General features: G+C 43.4%; 1 protein-coding gene across 1 annotated transcript; it reads right to left on the reverse strand.

Annotated features, from left to right (window-relative positions):
• Positions 1 to 383: 383 nt before the first annotated feature.
• On the reverse strand, positions 384 to 11752 carry LOC115575240 (nuclear GTPase SLIP-GC-like). Its single transcript, XM_030407110.1, has 17 exons — positions 11645 to 11752; positions 11397 to 11444; positions 11228 to 11266; positions 10947 to 10980; positions 10726 to 10818; positions 8674 to 8764; positions 6233 to 6449; positions 5889 to 6116; positions 4803 to 4885; positions 4249 to 4417; positions 3997 to 4154; positions 3714 to 3831; positions 2094 to 2202; positions 1850 to 1983; positions 1568 to 1649; positions 1302 to 1416; positions 384 to 1154 (listed from the first exon to the last, which is right to left on the reverse strand). The coding sequence occupies exons 1-17, from the start codon at positions 11678 to 11680 to the stop codon at positions 1103 to 1105; spliced, it is 1806 nt and encodes a 601-aa protein (XP_030262970.1). The 5' UTR covers positions 11681 to 11752; the 3' UTR covers positions 384 to 1102.
• Between the last annotated feature and the right edge of the window lie 3557 nt (positions 11753 to 15309).

A 15309-nucleotide genomic window follows, 5' to 3' on the forward strand; every position in this document is an offset into this window, starting at 1 on the left:
TGATGAAGCCCGCAAATCAGTCTCATTTGCCAACAAAAAATCATACTAGTTCCAAAAACCTTACAGTTGTAAGTATATTAGTAGTATGTAAATTTACGTTACAGTAAGAGATTGCACTTTGTGCATTGGAAGCACTTATTTTAACAGAAGATGTCTGTTTTGTATCGCTACCTCTGTAAAACAGGAAGCACACATTTTATTTTTCTTATATTTTATTTATTCATTTTTACAGACGTTGTAGCATATTCCTTTTGTAAAGCTACAGAACTTGTCTGACTCATCAATGTTTTGTAAGTTTGAGCCACGTGTTTATTAAGGTCTGAAATAAAACAAGATGAGAACTTAAATATTCTCAGCACTTTCTGTGATGTAGTATGCTTGCTTATCATAGGAAGTAATAAGTAATGACTCTTTTCATTATGTTAGTAGCCTAGTGAGAACATGGTGTTGGGGGAATCAATTTTTTTTCTCTTTTTCATCAAACCGCAGTTTTGCAAGTTCCCACAATTTCATTGCATAAAATTGCATAATTATCCCACATATTCCATCGCATTTTTTAAGAAAACATGCCGCATAATCAAGGATTTTTGCCTGCAACAATCACAAAAAAACTCCAGAAAAACTTCCAGAAAAAAATTCTGGAAGAACTGTACAATGAAACCACAATGTGCCTGGTTTATATCTGACTGAGGAACTTTGCTGTGATGCATACACATGTTCTGTCTGCCTCTGCTCTTTAATTAATAAAAAATGAGAACGTCCTATTCAGGAAAACTGACTGTAATTTAAGTTAACTCACAAACATACCATAGCAACTCTCAGAGTGAACAGGGATGACATTTTGTTAAAAATGGTTGAGACCAAATCTCACAGGCCTCACATCTCAAATCAGATCTGCAGGGACATTTGGTTAGTAGTCAGGCCAAACCTGAGACATCAACCAGAGAAACAAGCAAGGTTGTGACATTGAACAGTAATCAGCTATTACTGTAAGTAAATACATTGTTTGCTTTATTTAAAACAGGTCAGAATCAGCGCATCATGTGAAAATTTTAACAAAAGTTTTACCAAATTTGTGATGTTTTCTCTTCTTGGCTTTTCTTCAAGTCATTGTTGTGGTTTTTTTTTCACTTTTGCAGGTTCCACTGTGAAATCTAAATAAAATCCAAAGAAAAAACAAAACATTGTGTTCACAACAACTGCACTATCAATAACACTATTGGCAGTTTCTTGACATTAATTTCAACATTTCAACAAACATTTAAGGTATTTTTAGAGACTGTCATTTTTTTAAACTTTACTTTATCAGTGCATCATGTGAACATGTTGACACAAGTTCTGTGGTGTTTCTTCTTCTTGGCTTTTTCATCAAGTCATTGTAATGTTTTTTCACTTCTGCAAGTTCCACTGTGAAATCTAAAACAACAACAATAAGAATAAAAATCATTTTGTTTACAACAAGTGCACTATCAATACAACTATTGTAAGTTTCTTGACATTCATTTCAATAAACGTTTACAGTATTGACATTTGGAGTCTTTTTTTTACTTTGATAAAACTCCTTTACCTGGGAGTGAGTAATCATCTGTCTTGAGTGACATCATGATTGATTTCCGCATCGTTTCCTTCAGTTCTTTCAAGATGTAACCCTAATTCAACATTAGAAACTTTGTTATCAGTCAAACTGTCGAACAGTGTTTAATATTAAACTGAACCCTATGTGAATTGACTGTCTACATTTGTGTTCAGACTGAGCAAAGCAAAAACTAAAAAAAACCACAATACCAAGAAAGATGTGCCTGACGATGTGTGACTACATCATCACTGGATTTGATAGAATGTGACAAACCTTCAACTTTCTCAGCCGGCCCAACATGACATCTTTAGCCTGCTTGAACATGGTGTTCTTTGAAGAATGTACATGCTGCTTGATAGTGTCCCTCATATTTTTCAGTGAGTCCTTTCCTCTAAATCCTGCTGCTTCTGCAATAAAACAGAAATATGTTCTCAACTACATTTTCTGCACTATTATGATGATGTTTATGTGTATTTTTATACTACTAGGTTGTATATGTCATGATTTCTAATCTTACTTTGATAGCAGTCCTTCATGTTTTCCTCGATTATTTTTGTCAGACTATTGTAGACTAGTTTCTTGCACTCCCGGATGCTTTCGTTGAGTCTCATCTTTACTTTTTCTTCCTTAAAGAAAAAAACAATACAGTGCACAGTATTTTATAATGTTTTCACCTTGTGGAATGTGTGCGTGTATGTCATTTTGTCATCATCGCAAAATATTTTCCTGGAGACAACTATTGCAACAGAACTACCATAAAAAAGTGATTTTTAGTTTTTTAGCTGGAGTTTCTGTCTGTAAAGAGATCTTTGTAAGCACGATAGTGTCACAACCGTGCAAGGTGCTGTCATGATACTTTACAGGTGTGCAGTTAACATCAAAATAAGAAGATGGGTGTGGTCTGACCAGTTATTGTTGTAATATGGTTTATTTTTTCCTTTTTATTCTTAAAAAGAATGTATTAATTGTTTTATTTATCTATTTAACTGACTTTCATAGCAGGACCTTTAGCAATCAGCGTTTTTTATCTGTTATGGGGCGTTCAGACCGAACGCGACAGACGCGAATACAATCGCTTGAGATGCTTGTATCGCGCCGCTTGATCATTTAGGACTATTCGCGTCATTTGCACTTGACGCGCTTGACGCTCAGGGAGAAAAAAAGACGAAGCGCTTGCCCGCTCATTTTTGAACCGGTATTTCTCAACCCGCTCTCTTTCCACGTCGATCATGGCTGATATCACCACCGTTGCTGCACTGTACCTGCTGTACAAGTCCCAGAAACGCCGGAAAACCACCCGCCGTCGTGTCTGGGTTCATGAAGTCCTCCGGAGACGCACGGAGCTGGGAGAATTTCACTGTCTCCTCCAGTAGCTCCGTCTGGATGACAACCGGTTCCAGCAGTACCTCAGGCTGACCGGAGCCCAGTTTGAGGACCTGTTAGCTTGGGTCGGTGCCCACACACAGCTACAATTAGCTTCTCCTCCATGTTGGTCTGAGTGTAAACAACCGTATGTGAGGGAAGTGAAGTCGTCGGCTTGAACTCGTCGCTGATTGGATGTCGCGGCACGATGCCGCCTGAAAAGTTCGATATTTTCAACTTTATTCGCGTCGCTTCAGACACACCGCTTCAGACGCTCCCGACACCCCAGATGCTTCAGACGCTTCATTCGCGCCACGTCTCGCCGTGCTAGACACTCCATTCACACCGCCGCCGCCTGAATCGCGCCATTTCCATTGATTTTCAATGTAGAGTTGCCGCTCAATTCGTGTCTATTGCGTTTGGTCTGAACGCCCCTTTAGTAAGGTCACCTCACAGTAGGAAGGGTTGGATTCCCACTGGGGCAGGGCCTTTCTCTGCCAAGTTTGCATGTTCTCTCTGTGTACTCTAGTTTCCCCCACCACCATCACCCACCATCAAAACATGTACATTAGAGTTATTCTCCTGTCAGTGCCCATGACCAAGGCACTGGATAAGATCTGGAATTGGTCCCTGTACGTTGTTTCATCTCAGTATCCAATTCTGTGTAACTTACAAAGCAATGCAGTGAATAGATGATAGTTAGATTGATGTTTTTCCTGGACAAACAACTTGACATTGGACTACTGAATAGGATGGTATTGTTTTCATATTTTACCTCTGTCTTGAGAAATGTCAGTTGCAGTTCAACATCTTTGTATTTCTGAATCAGCCCCTCAGTGTCAAGGGAAAATGTATTGATGACCCCATTGAATGCTCCACATTTTCTCTCATTCCTGAAACATGTTGACAAATTTCACAAATTGTCAGTGACAAGTTTGGGTTTCAGCAGGGAAATTTGTACATGTGTATTTTCCCACATAGTTTATATTAACTGTATATTGAAGAATCTCTACAGAATTCTACATAGTCTTTTATACCCTAATTAATTCATTTCTTACGGAAAGGTCTTCTTGAATTCCTCATCAATGCTGTCAGTCAGGCATGAAGCTAACTTGACATTGAGGTTTATTGGTTTCTTTTTCTTTTTTTTTGGTTTGTGGACGCCACCGTTTTCAACCACACACTTCAATGTGCTGTAACAAAGAGATACTCCTCTCTGAAACAAAACAGAAAAAATGAAAAGACAGTTAACATATTCACACAAAGACCAAAATCAGTTCTTTTGAAGTAACAATGTTTGAAATACGTACAGGTTGTAAGATGGACTTTAACACTTTGTCACACGAGCTTTCTGATTTTTCAACCCCCTCACTCAGGCATTTTTCAAAAGTTACGTAAGCCTCTTCAATGGGTCTTTTGACTTTTACAAGTCCATGACTTATTTTTTCTTCAAGGTCTTTCCACACATCTGCTGTATTGCTAGCCTGAAATGAAACAACAGATTCAGTATTTAAAGAAATGAAACCATAATGCTTCAGTGATCGGGTTTATTTTTCGTACGTTAGATAAATGCTTCTGTTCAGTGGCGTAAGTATCGGCGGTGCAACCGGTGCAGCTGCACCGGGGTCCAGACGCCATCAGGGGCCCATGAAGGAAAAAAAAAAAAAAAAAAAAAAACAGCTGTCCAGAATTGCCACAGGCCCGTTTTGTGAATTAAATACCTGGGGGCGGGTCGGTAAGGTAACGCTGAGTGGCCTTGATGCCTGTCAGTCATGATGAGTCGCATCTCATCACCTCTCTGATGTGTCTGCAGCTGAGCACTGTGATGCATGTCTCTCTCCCCGGGCCGGGAGAGTTATCATACCGTGAAATACCAAATAATTTACCATCCCCGTCTTTTGAGTCATTTTTTGTGTATTTGGCACATTTTGCAGACAGCTCTTTAGCCTGCAAAAAAATAATGAAAGCAGTTACATAAATTCATTCAGATACTGGTAGACAAATTCTCAGGGATTTTCCTTACTGTGTGTACTGGTTCATACAGTGGTGCACGGTATAATGCCACCACCAAAGTGACTACTAGAGTAACTCTGTTGCTGAATTCTAACCATATATACGTGTATCTACCGATATGATAAGTGAACAGTATAACAATATGTTCCAGACAGTTATGAACCCCAGTCTCCTGGATGAGAGTCCTCTATTCTCTAAGGTGAGGACTCAAATGCAGACACACACAGGAGGCAGGAAATGGGGGAACAAAAAGTGAGTTTTAATGTAAAAAGCTGAATGAATACAAAAACCAATGGACCCATAATTCACAAAAAGCTAAAGACAAAAGTCAAGTCAAGTCAAAAAGACAAAGTAGTGCAAAGAAAAAGCAAAGTTAAAAGTTAAAATCAAAAAAGAGAGGCAAGAAACCAAAACCAGAAACATGCCAAACGAGAGACACAAGGAAACACTGGAGCAGAATGCAGGGTGGCAACACAGGAGAAGGCAGACAGGCACAGAGGAATGACGGACCAAGAAAATGGAACAACACGGAACAAGACACACAGAAGGAACTGACAAGGACTTCAGGGAGAACAAAGACTATATACACAGACACACTGATGGTGGGATGAGGAAAAGGTGGAGTGAGGAGGGAAAAGGACAGGTGAGGTAGTGAACAGAAAAACAGTTTGTTTATTCAAATTATTCAGTCATGAAAACCAACAGTTTGTTTAGGGAATTTGTTTAGCATAAGAAAACAGTCAATGAAGATCTTTCTATTCGGATTAAAACATAGTGCACCTTGAACCAATTTTTCCACATCTCAATGCAAACATGGGCTTTGTAGTTGGAGTTTAAATCATGGTCCTGGAGCAACATTAATTATGATGTTCCAAGAACATCATCAAAGCATTTAAATGAGATAAACCATGTATACATAATATTTTATCTCACTTACTGATTCACATGTCAAAATCTTCCTCTTAGATTGGAGAAATTCTGGAACTTCTTTAAAATATTTATTATCCATGAGGTCTTCAGGAGATTTGTTTCTCCATTCTTCTCCATACACTGCCAACAGTTTTTCATCAATGTCACGATAATCTTCCTCTTCGTCCTGATCATTTCCCTGATCTGCATTATCCCCAAGGAAATTTAACAAGGACCACAACTCGTCTTTCCACTCCTAAAATATGAATTATTGTGTTTAACTTGGTTTAATTAAATGGCATTTAACATATCTAACAACAGTAATTTTTCATCTAGCGTCAGGTAAATCTAAACTTATTCAACTAATCTTACCTCTTTTGTAATGAACTCAATGTCCGCCTCATACTTTGGGCTCTTCATGTTGGCCTCCACTTTAATCATGACTGAGGTACATGCACTGATGCTTCCTGAAGGCAGAAGGTTCTTCTCTCCAATGACAGCATTTATCAAAGAGCTCTTTCCAGCCCCAGTTTTGCCAAAGACACCAACCAGGACCCTCTTCTCTGTCTTCAAATCGTTGATTTTATTCCTGTTGCAACAGATTTAAGTTCAAATTTTGTTTGAATATGTGTTAATTGATTGAGGAAATACATAGACACTAAAATAATATGTCATAATCTGGAAGACATCCATCTTCACACCAGCCTAATCAAGTAGATTTTAAAGCAGCTATAATACTTTTTTTATACTGACAATATTTCTAATGACTACTTGTATGCAGCTGTTAGTAGGTGGTGGACATGTGACATTTAGCAGATGTTTTCCTCAAGATTTGGTGGAAACCAAAATGACAGCTACAGGAGAGGAAATAGACTTACATAAGTTAAATGCATATCAATATAATTATTTCTCACAAGGGTGGTCAACCCTCACCGTGCTCTCACTGTGACTTTTGCTCCATACACTTAAACAAAAATGTGTGTGATTGTTCGACAGCAATCTGTTTTAGTAGGCAAGTCTAGTCCAACTAAAAGCCTAAAACCTTCACTGCTTCTAGATACAGTCAGACTGCTCAGCTCCCTTCATTCCCACAGAAAATGTTGCCTTCAGTAAGAAATCCACAGTTTCAAGGACATTTTATTGAGAACAGTAATCATACACCCCCATCAAAAACATCTAGTACCATAAAATCTTAATGTAGTGGAGACCTGTAGTGAGCTGAGATACTGTGGCTTCTTAATGTGGCCTCAGCAACAACAGTCCTAGTTGTTATTAATTGTAGGACAACCAGTAGTAGTAGTAGTAGCAGGTGTAGTAGCACGAGTAGAGGTAGTACCAGCAGGCTATTAGTAGCAGCAGCAGTAGCAGTAGTAATAGTAAAGGCTGTAGCAGTAGCCAGAGTTGGGATTTGAACCACCAACCTTGTGATTATGTGAAAGAGCTGAACTTTTTAATTGTTGAATGGTCTCTGTTACTCAAAGCACACAGGAGCTGAAATGTGCCAAAAAACATACAGAAAGATAACTACAAAATGCATTTCTTGCTGAAAACACAGTGTGAATGTTACAATAACCATTGCTGAAAATACAGAAACTGCTTCCCACTGCGTTACCAACTGTCAGGATTCAAACTGGTTATCTTGTGGTCCAGTGTATAGACATGAGTTCTATTCTCAAATGTCTGAGCAGGGACAGTGATGTTTAAGTGTATGTCAGTATGTGTGTATAAAAGCTGAATCAATGTCATAATGCATGAGGGATGTGAAATGTCTTTTTAAATGTTTTTATTGTTTTGCCTCTTCATGGTTTACCTGTGTTAGGACAAGAAAGAGTGACAAGAGATGGGAGGAGAGAGTGAGTGGGGATGACATGCAACAAAGAGCCACAGGGTGGGTATTTGGACCCCAGGACACTGTTACAGGACACAGCCGCTGTCTATGGGGTGCACACTACCAATCAAGCTACGGGGCACTCTTTAAAGGCAGGAACACACTTGCCCAACCATTGGACGTCTGAAGCGTTTGGGGAGACTCGGACGAGGTTGGGAACAAATCTGTTCGGTGTGTTCAGATGCGTTGGAAGCTTTCGGAGCCGCACGGACGTTGTCTGCTCCGATTCAACATGCGAAGTCTGAGGAGGTAGGCCGTTGGCCGTCTGAGCCATTGGATTCTCTAACTGGTTGTGTGCTAGCTGTATGACCATTCTGATTGGCGGTGTAATAGCGAATCAGCGCATTGTGTGGGAGGGGCGGAATACTGTGTGCACTTTGTTTTTCTATGCACTCCGTTACGTCATTTCCTGTTTTCATGTAGCGCCACCCCCTTATTGCATCTCGCGCAAGCGCAGAACATACACGCTACTGTGGAGTAGACAGCACGTCGAAGCGGTGTGTTCAATGCAACTTTTCTGCCGAACGGGTCAGACAAGAGGCAACAGAGTGGTCGGATAAAGGCAGTTGGATGTTGGTTTGAGTCTGGGCAGTGTGGGGGGGGGGGGGGGGGGGGGGGGGGGGCCTTAGGACTGTTTCATTACAGTAGGTCTGAGCACTGTAGTGTTTGTCAAACAAGCATGAGAGTCTACAGTCATGTGCATGGATATGAACATCTGCAATGATAATACAGATTCTAATATCGAATCCACATTTGTCAGTATTTATTCTTATAAGACTGTTTAACTTGCATTTGACTAATCTTAAGACTGGCTCAAGACTAAGGACCAGTCAAAAATCTCTAAATGAAACTGGCCCCTGTTCAAAATTAGAACATGGCTCATACAACAAGGAATTGAATATACTAGAAAACTTAAAATACTTACTTCAGGAAATTATTGAGCCTGTTGTCTTGGTTAGGTAGCCTCTGTTGGACAAACCTCATGATGGTTTTCACATCAGACAGTAAGAATTCTTCTGAAAGAACATGAGCAAAGAACTATTCAGAAGAAATGAAGAATGCATTAGTGTATCCAGTAAACAGTCATGTACAATGAGGACATTACATAGTCCCCCCAGGAATCCGCGATTCCGCGATCGCGGAATTCACCGCAGATTTCTCGGCCGTCCGCGGATTCAAAGACCCTCCGCGGAATATCACATTTTGCATGTAGTTTTCATCCCAGCCGCTACATGTTGCTGTCAGATAGACTGGGCTCTAGACTCACAGTAGAAGTACACGTTGATAATGAAAATAACTTCATTATCAACGTGCAGTGAAGCGACAGACTCAAGTTTCCATCCACCAGGTGAGTGAAGAACACCTGAATCATCGTCAAACAAACGTGTCGCAGCTCTGAATGTACAGTCACAGTTTGAACTGCTCCACCACAGGAAGGCTGACTCAATGTGTAGAGAAATGTTCTGACGAGCAGCTCAGTCTGGTTCTGTGTTCACTGACACCAGCTCTCCTGCAGTGACACCAGAACTTCAGAAGAACTGGTTTCACTGCTAGTTCCTAAACCTTCACCCATAGTTTGGTGAAAAGTTTTGCACTTTTTATGTTGCAAATAAATCTGCCCAACAGGGACAAAGAAAATGTTGATGTTGATGATTTTAAAACCAGTAATAGTAGGTTCCACAATGTTTTACAGTGTTCTGGTATTGCAATTAATTTCATAAGAGAATACTTAATTCATTATTATATTAAAAAAGTATGTTTTTTAAAAGAAAGTATGTTTTTTTATGCTTGCAGAGTTTTAACTTTCAAGCCGCGGAATCAAGAATTGCTCTCCACAGAATCAAGAATTGCTCTCCACAGAATCAAAATTGCTCTCCGCGGAATTTAAACTTTTTCTCTGCAGATTCCTGGGGGGACTAATTACAATACAAAGAAGGAGAAAAGTAATAACAACAATAATGATAATAATAATAATAATAATAATAATAATAATAATGTAGAGGTTAAGCGTACTTTATCTGCCGAGTTGATTTAGGATGCCTTAGACGTGTATCATCAGACTTGTGCTATGGCCACTTATCACAGGATCAAAGGTTGTCTGGGTTGAACCGATCCAGAGTCCTGCATGGGTCGGGTACCCGACGGGTGACCCGCACAATTTGGATGAAACGGGTGAAAAATAATGTTCTGTGTCGGATCGGGTCGGACGCCTAGAGAGCGCGGGTCGGGTTTTGCAATTGTAATTTTCATGGCGTCACGTGCAAAAAAAAAACAAAAACAAAAAAAACATTAGCGACACATAGGGTTCTCCCCAGACGGTGGAACAGCGCTACGCCGCTATACTCATTTTCAATGTTAGCTGCTTTATAGCGAGTGTTTGTGGGCTGCCGCGGTCTTTTTGTAAAAGAAGCGCCCAGCCGCCCGTTGACGGCGAGGAGCCCCCGGCCGACGGTGATGAGCGTCTGTCCGTCCCCCTGCTCACGGAGTTGACTACCGTACTACACCCCCCCGGCTGATGAGCGTTCCAACCCATCTCTCCTATTCGTCTCAAGTTCTTATAACCCTCCCCCCAAGACCTTCTCTTTCTCCGCTATCCTTTCAGGATCATGGGCAGCCAAGCCTTCGACATCGCCATCCCACGGCAAGAAGATGCTACAGACCCGGGCCATCCAGCACAGGAACCACTGGGGGGAAGATGAAGCCACGCCTATTAGGACGAGCGCCCATGGAGACGTACCTCCACTGTGAGTCTCAACCACCCCCCAAGGTTCTTCGACGGTTCGGCAAATCAGCAGCCCCATTCAAACCCCCCCTCCACCAACCTCGACCCCTTTCCCTCATCCAATCACCCCGACCCCTCTTTACTATCCTCTCCAAAATTTCCCAACAATTTAAATAAACTACTTTAAACAGTAAAACTCGGTGTGGTCTTTTTAGTAAAAGTATGTTTTAACTGTTTATAAAGTAATCTAAATACCTGAGTATGATCCTGGTCCACTGTCACGTTTGCGTTTAGTAGGTGGTGAATGCCATTTACTGGACTCGCCCTGAAGATCCAGCTTCCTCTTTCCTTATTGTTTTACATACAAAATCAAAGTTTGTTAATTGTTCCTCTTAAGATATTAAGACCTGGTTTAGTCAAAACTTGAAGATACCTCTACCTTCTTCATGTAATAAATAATATGATGTATATCTCACCTTTATCCTTTGTGACACTGGTGGATGGCAAAACCTGAGAATGAATAAGAATGTTCACAATTCACACAACAATATATGTATTTGTGTTCCAGCCAATCTGGGATGAGCCTTACAAAACGCTGGGAAGTAGAGACCAGGAAGGGAATAACAAGTGATCACTTGTTCACTTCCTAAGTCAACAATGACTTTGCCTCAGTAACAATTCAGTAACTTTGTTGCATAAGCATGAGGAGAGGCATGTTCAGTGATTACATTCCTGTGAAATCCAGTGTGATCTTTACCTGATCTGATTCAGCTGCTTCTTCAGGCATCTGTTGCAACTGCAAATATAAATAACAGTCTAAGATGAAAGCCATGTTTAGCAGACATAAAAAATGTCAACATATGTGATTGTGATAAATGCCTTAGAAGATAAAAAAATTGTATTAAACTGTAGTTTCAGTAACTTACTTGAGCAGGAGAATCCTTTTTTTCCTGGTTTGTTGTGTTTTCTCCTCCCTGGTGACCAAAGAAATAGTTGAAAACCAAAATGTTATACAGTTTAGACTTACACTTAGACTATAGACAACTTTATAAGTATTATAACCCTCTAGGCATCATTAAAACGTGTTGATGCTCCTGTCAGGAATAAAAAACATATGCAAGTAAGATTAATGAGAATGAATACAGTAAAATATTTTCACAGTGCAGAACATTACCTTTAATAACTTGAATCTTCTCTTGAATATTAGCATTGGTCCCACTTGTGGTATCAATTTAGCAATAACGTCTTGATCATCAAGGCAGAAAAAACTTTCCTCATTAATGTCTTCATCTGTAATCCAAAATTATTCATGTGAATTTTAGCGATACAGAAATGAGAATTTTTTCCATTGCTGCAGAAATTCTTTGATAAAAGGTGAAACATCATACATCTAACATTTTCTAAAAGTGCTACAGCCTCACAGAACAAACATAATTTTTGTTTGAGCTGATTGTTAATTTATTTGATTGTATTTTAAGCATTTGTCACTTTTCAGTCTTGATTTCAGTGCTGCTCTCAAGTTTATTAAGTGTCTGTAGTAGATGTCTCAGTATTAGTCAGTCATATCAATCGTGTATAATTGTCACCATTGTCACATATTCTGCCAGTTTTTTTTCCCCTCACCACAGACCCAGCCACACCCTCCTGGCCTCTCTTAACCCTGCTCCTGGCAGTTTCATCATCTGACCTCAGTGCAACATAAGGCTCATTTATTTACATTTATACAACAAAGGGTAGTAAAACAAAAATGCAAGTTGTAGTCCATGTATGCCACTCACAAAACAAAAAAATATAAATGGAAGAAACATAGTGAGTCATAAAACATTTAATAAGTACTTATACTGGCCCACTTCATCTTGCTCTCCGTCAAGACTGTCCAGCGTTCATTATCCTGTTTTCTTCATCCTGCTTGCCTGAACCCCTCCCTGATTCTGAGATTTTTTTTCATTGTCTGATACCTGGGTAATGTTGCCTTTGTGTTCACCTAACTGGTTTCAACCTCTGTTAGTTTTGAATTAAGGATTTTAAAACCTTGCTTCTAACATATGATGCTCCATGTCATACTTGTCATGTTATGCCAGTTCGGAGCCAACACCAAAACAATAACATCTGTTCCCAACAGATAACCACTGAAATACTTTACCTTTGAATGTTTGGATATATTTGCTGAGGCCCCATTCAGTTAATTTGTTACGTACAAAATCATCCATGATCAACAGCAACTATAAGGAAAACAATCATAATACAAGCAATCATCAGTGTTTGATATTTGGAGCAAAAAGAGACAAGTTTAACCAAAGGACAATTTCTTATTTCATTTCACTGTAATAATTTGTGATTCACAAGTAAAGACATCAAAAAAGTCAATTTTTTAAAAATCCATATTTAATAAAATGAACATTTCATGGATGTTTGATGATGTAATTCTATCAAAAATTAAAACACCTGATGAAGTGAAAGCATTTTAAAATATCCTTGTTTTACTCTCCACTACCTCCTACCATCATTAAAAGCTTTGCAATAAAGGACATAAAGGGGCTGAGCTTTACAGTGCAGATTATAAAAAAAGGATACTTAAAGTTGCAACATTATGTATACATAATTGTCATGACTGTAAATCTGTTTGTTGTGTTCTTGTCAGCGTCTGTCTCGTCCATGCTCCCGTCCATGTTCCTGCTCCTGCTCCTGACTGTCCCTTGTTCCCCCGTCTCTGGTATGTGTTTTCGGATTTTGGATTTTGCCATTTGCATTCTTGATTTGAACTTTGATTTTTTCTTTGTACTTTGTCCTGCCTTTTAGTTGCTACTTTGTATTACTGTTTTTAGTTGCTACTTTGCCTCTTGCCCCCGTTTTGTCTGTTTGGTATTCAGCTTTTGTTAAATAAAGCTCGCCTTTTGTTTCCCCACGCCTTGCCTCTCGTGTGTTACTGCATTTGGGTCCACCTTCCCCTTTCCATAGTCTTCCCTAAAACCCCGACCTGACAGAATGACCAGACCAAAAATAGACCCAGCAGTTGATGGCTTAGCCATAATTCGATGGTACCAAGACTTTATGACTAATCCAGCTAGCAGGGCTCGTCAGATTGCTGCTAGCAACCCTTTTTTTCACACCACAGCCAAGCTACCAGCCTCAGTCCATGCCTCAGCCCATGTCTCAACTCCAGCATCAGCTGAAGTGTCTCCGTTCTGGGGAACCCGCCTGGCCTACAAGGCTCCCCGACCTAAAAGGCGACGTTCTCGGCAGCGGCCTGGCTCCCTGAAGTCAGGTTCTGGGGCTCCGGCCACAGACCATGCCTCCGCTCCGGCCACAGACCAGGCCTCAGCCACAGCACAGCTACCAGCCCATGCCTCGGCTCGATTCCCAGCTCCTATGTTGGCTGCCCAGCCGATGCCAGCTGGCCTTCAGTCGGCGGCCCGGTCGACACCTGCCAGTGGCCTTCAGTCGGCGGCCCGGTCGACACCTGCCAGTGGCCTTCAGTCGGCGGCCCGGTCGACACCTGCCAGTGGCCTTCAGTCGGCGGCCCGGTCGACACCTGCCAGTGGCCTTCAGTCGGCGGCCCCGGTCGACACCTGCCAGTGGCCTTCAGTCGGCGGCCCGGTCGACACCTGCCAGTGGCCTTCAGTCGGCGGCCCGGTCGACACCTGCCAGTGGCCTTCAGTCGGCGGCCCGGTCGACACCTGCCAGTGGCCTTCAGTCGGCGGCCCGGTCGACACCTGCCAGTGGCCTTCAGTCGGCGGCCCGGTCGACACCTGCCAGTGGCCTTCAGTCGGCGGCCCGGTCGACACCTGCCAGTGGCCTTCAGTCGGCGGACCCGATGGTGCCTGTTCCTGCCTGTGGCCTTCAGTCGGCGGACCTGATGGCGCCTCTCCCTGCTCCTCGGTCGGAGGCCCGGCCGAGGCCCGTCCCTGCACCTCGGTCGGAGGCCCGGCCGAGGCCCGTCCCTGCTCCTCGGTCGGAGGACCGGCCGAGGCCCATGCCAAGTCCTGTTCCTGCTCCTCGGTCGGAGGACCGGCCGAGGCCCAGGCCAAGTCCTGTCCCTGCTCCTCGGTCGGAGGACCGGCCGAGGCCCATGCCAAGTCCTGTCCCTGCTCCTCGGTCGGAGGACCGGCCGAGGCCCATGCCAAGTCCTGCCCCAGCACCTCGGTCGGAGGACCGGCCGAGGCCCGTCCCTGCTCCTCGGTCGGAGGACCGGCCGAGGCCCATGCCAAGTCCCGTCCCAGCGCCTCGGTCGGAGGACCGGCCGAGGCCCGTCCCAGCACCTCGGTCGGAGGACCGGCCGAGGCCCGTCCCAGCACCTCGGTCGGAGGCCCGGCCGAGGCCCGTCCCAGCACCTCGGTCGGAGGCCCGGCCGAGGCCCGTCCCAGCACCTCGGTCGGAGGCCCGGCCGAGGCCCGTCCCAGCACCTCGGTCGGAGGCCCGGCCGAGGCCCGTTCCTGCACCTCGGTCGGAGGCCCGGCCGAGTCCCACGCCAAGTCCAGCGCCTGCACCTCGGTCGGAGGCCCGGCCGAGTCCCACGCCAAGGCCAGACCCTGCACCTCGGTCGGAGGACCGGCCGAGGCCCACGCCAAGTCCAGCGCCTGCACCTCGGTCGGAGGCCCGGCCGAGTCCCACGCCAAGTCCAGCGCCTGCACCTCGGTCGGAGGCCCGGCCGAGTCCCACGCCAAGTCCAGCGCCTGCACCTCGGTCGGAGGCCCGGCCGAGTCCCACGCCAAGTCCAGCGCCTGCAACTCGGTCGGAGGCCCGGCCGAGTCCCACGCCAAGTCCAGCGCCTGCTCCTCGGTCGGAGGCCCGGCCGAGGCCAGTACCAAGTCCCGTGCCAAGTCCAGTGCCAGCTCCTTG

The sequence above is a fragment of the Sparus aurata genome, chromosome 23, assembly GCF_900880675.1.
Source record: "Sparus aurata chromosome 23, fSpaAur1.1, whole genome shotgun sequence".
In the NCBI taxonomy this organism is placed as follows: domain Eukaryota; kingdom Metazoa; phylum Chordata; class Actinopteri; order Spariformes; family Sparidae; genus Sparus; species Sparus aurata.

Bases quoted from the DNA above. Each gene is read 5' to 3' on its own strand.
- LOC115575240 (XM_030407110.1), bottom strand. From the start codon at position 11,680: ATGCTAATATTCAAGAGAAGATTCAAGTTATTAAAG. The intron at 8,765-10,725 runs GTATTTAGATTA...ATGTTCTTTCAG, and splicing joins TGGACCAGGATCATACTCAG to AAGAATTCTTACTGTCTGAT. The intron at 3,832-3,996 runs GTAAGAAATGAA...AACATGTTTCAG, and splicing joins GAATTCAAGAAGACCTTTCC to GAATGAGAGAAAATGTGGAG.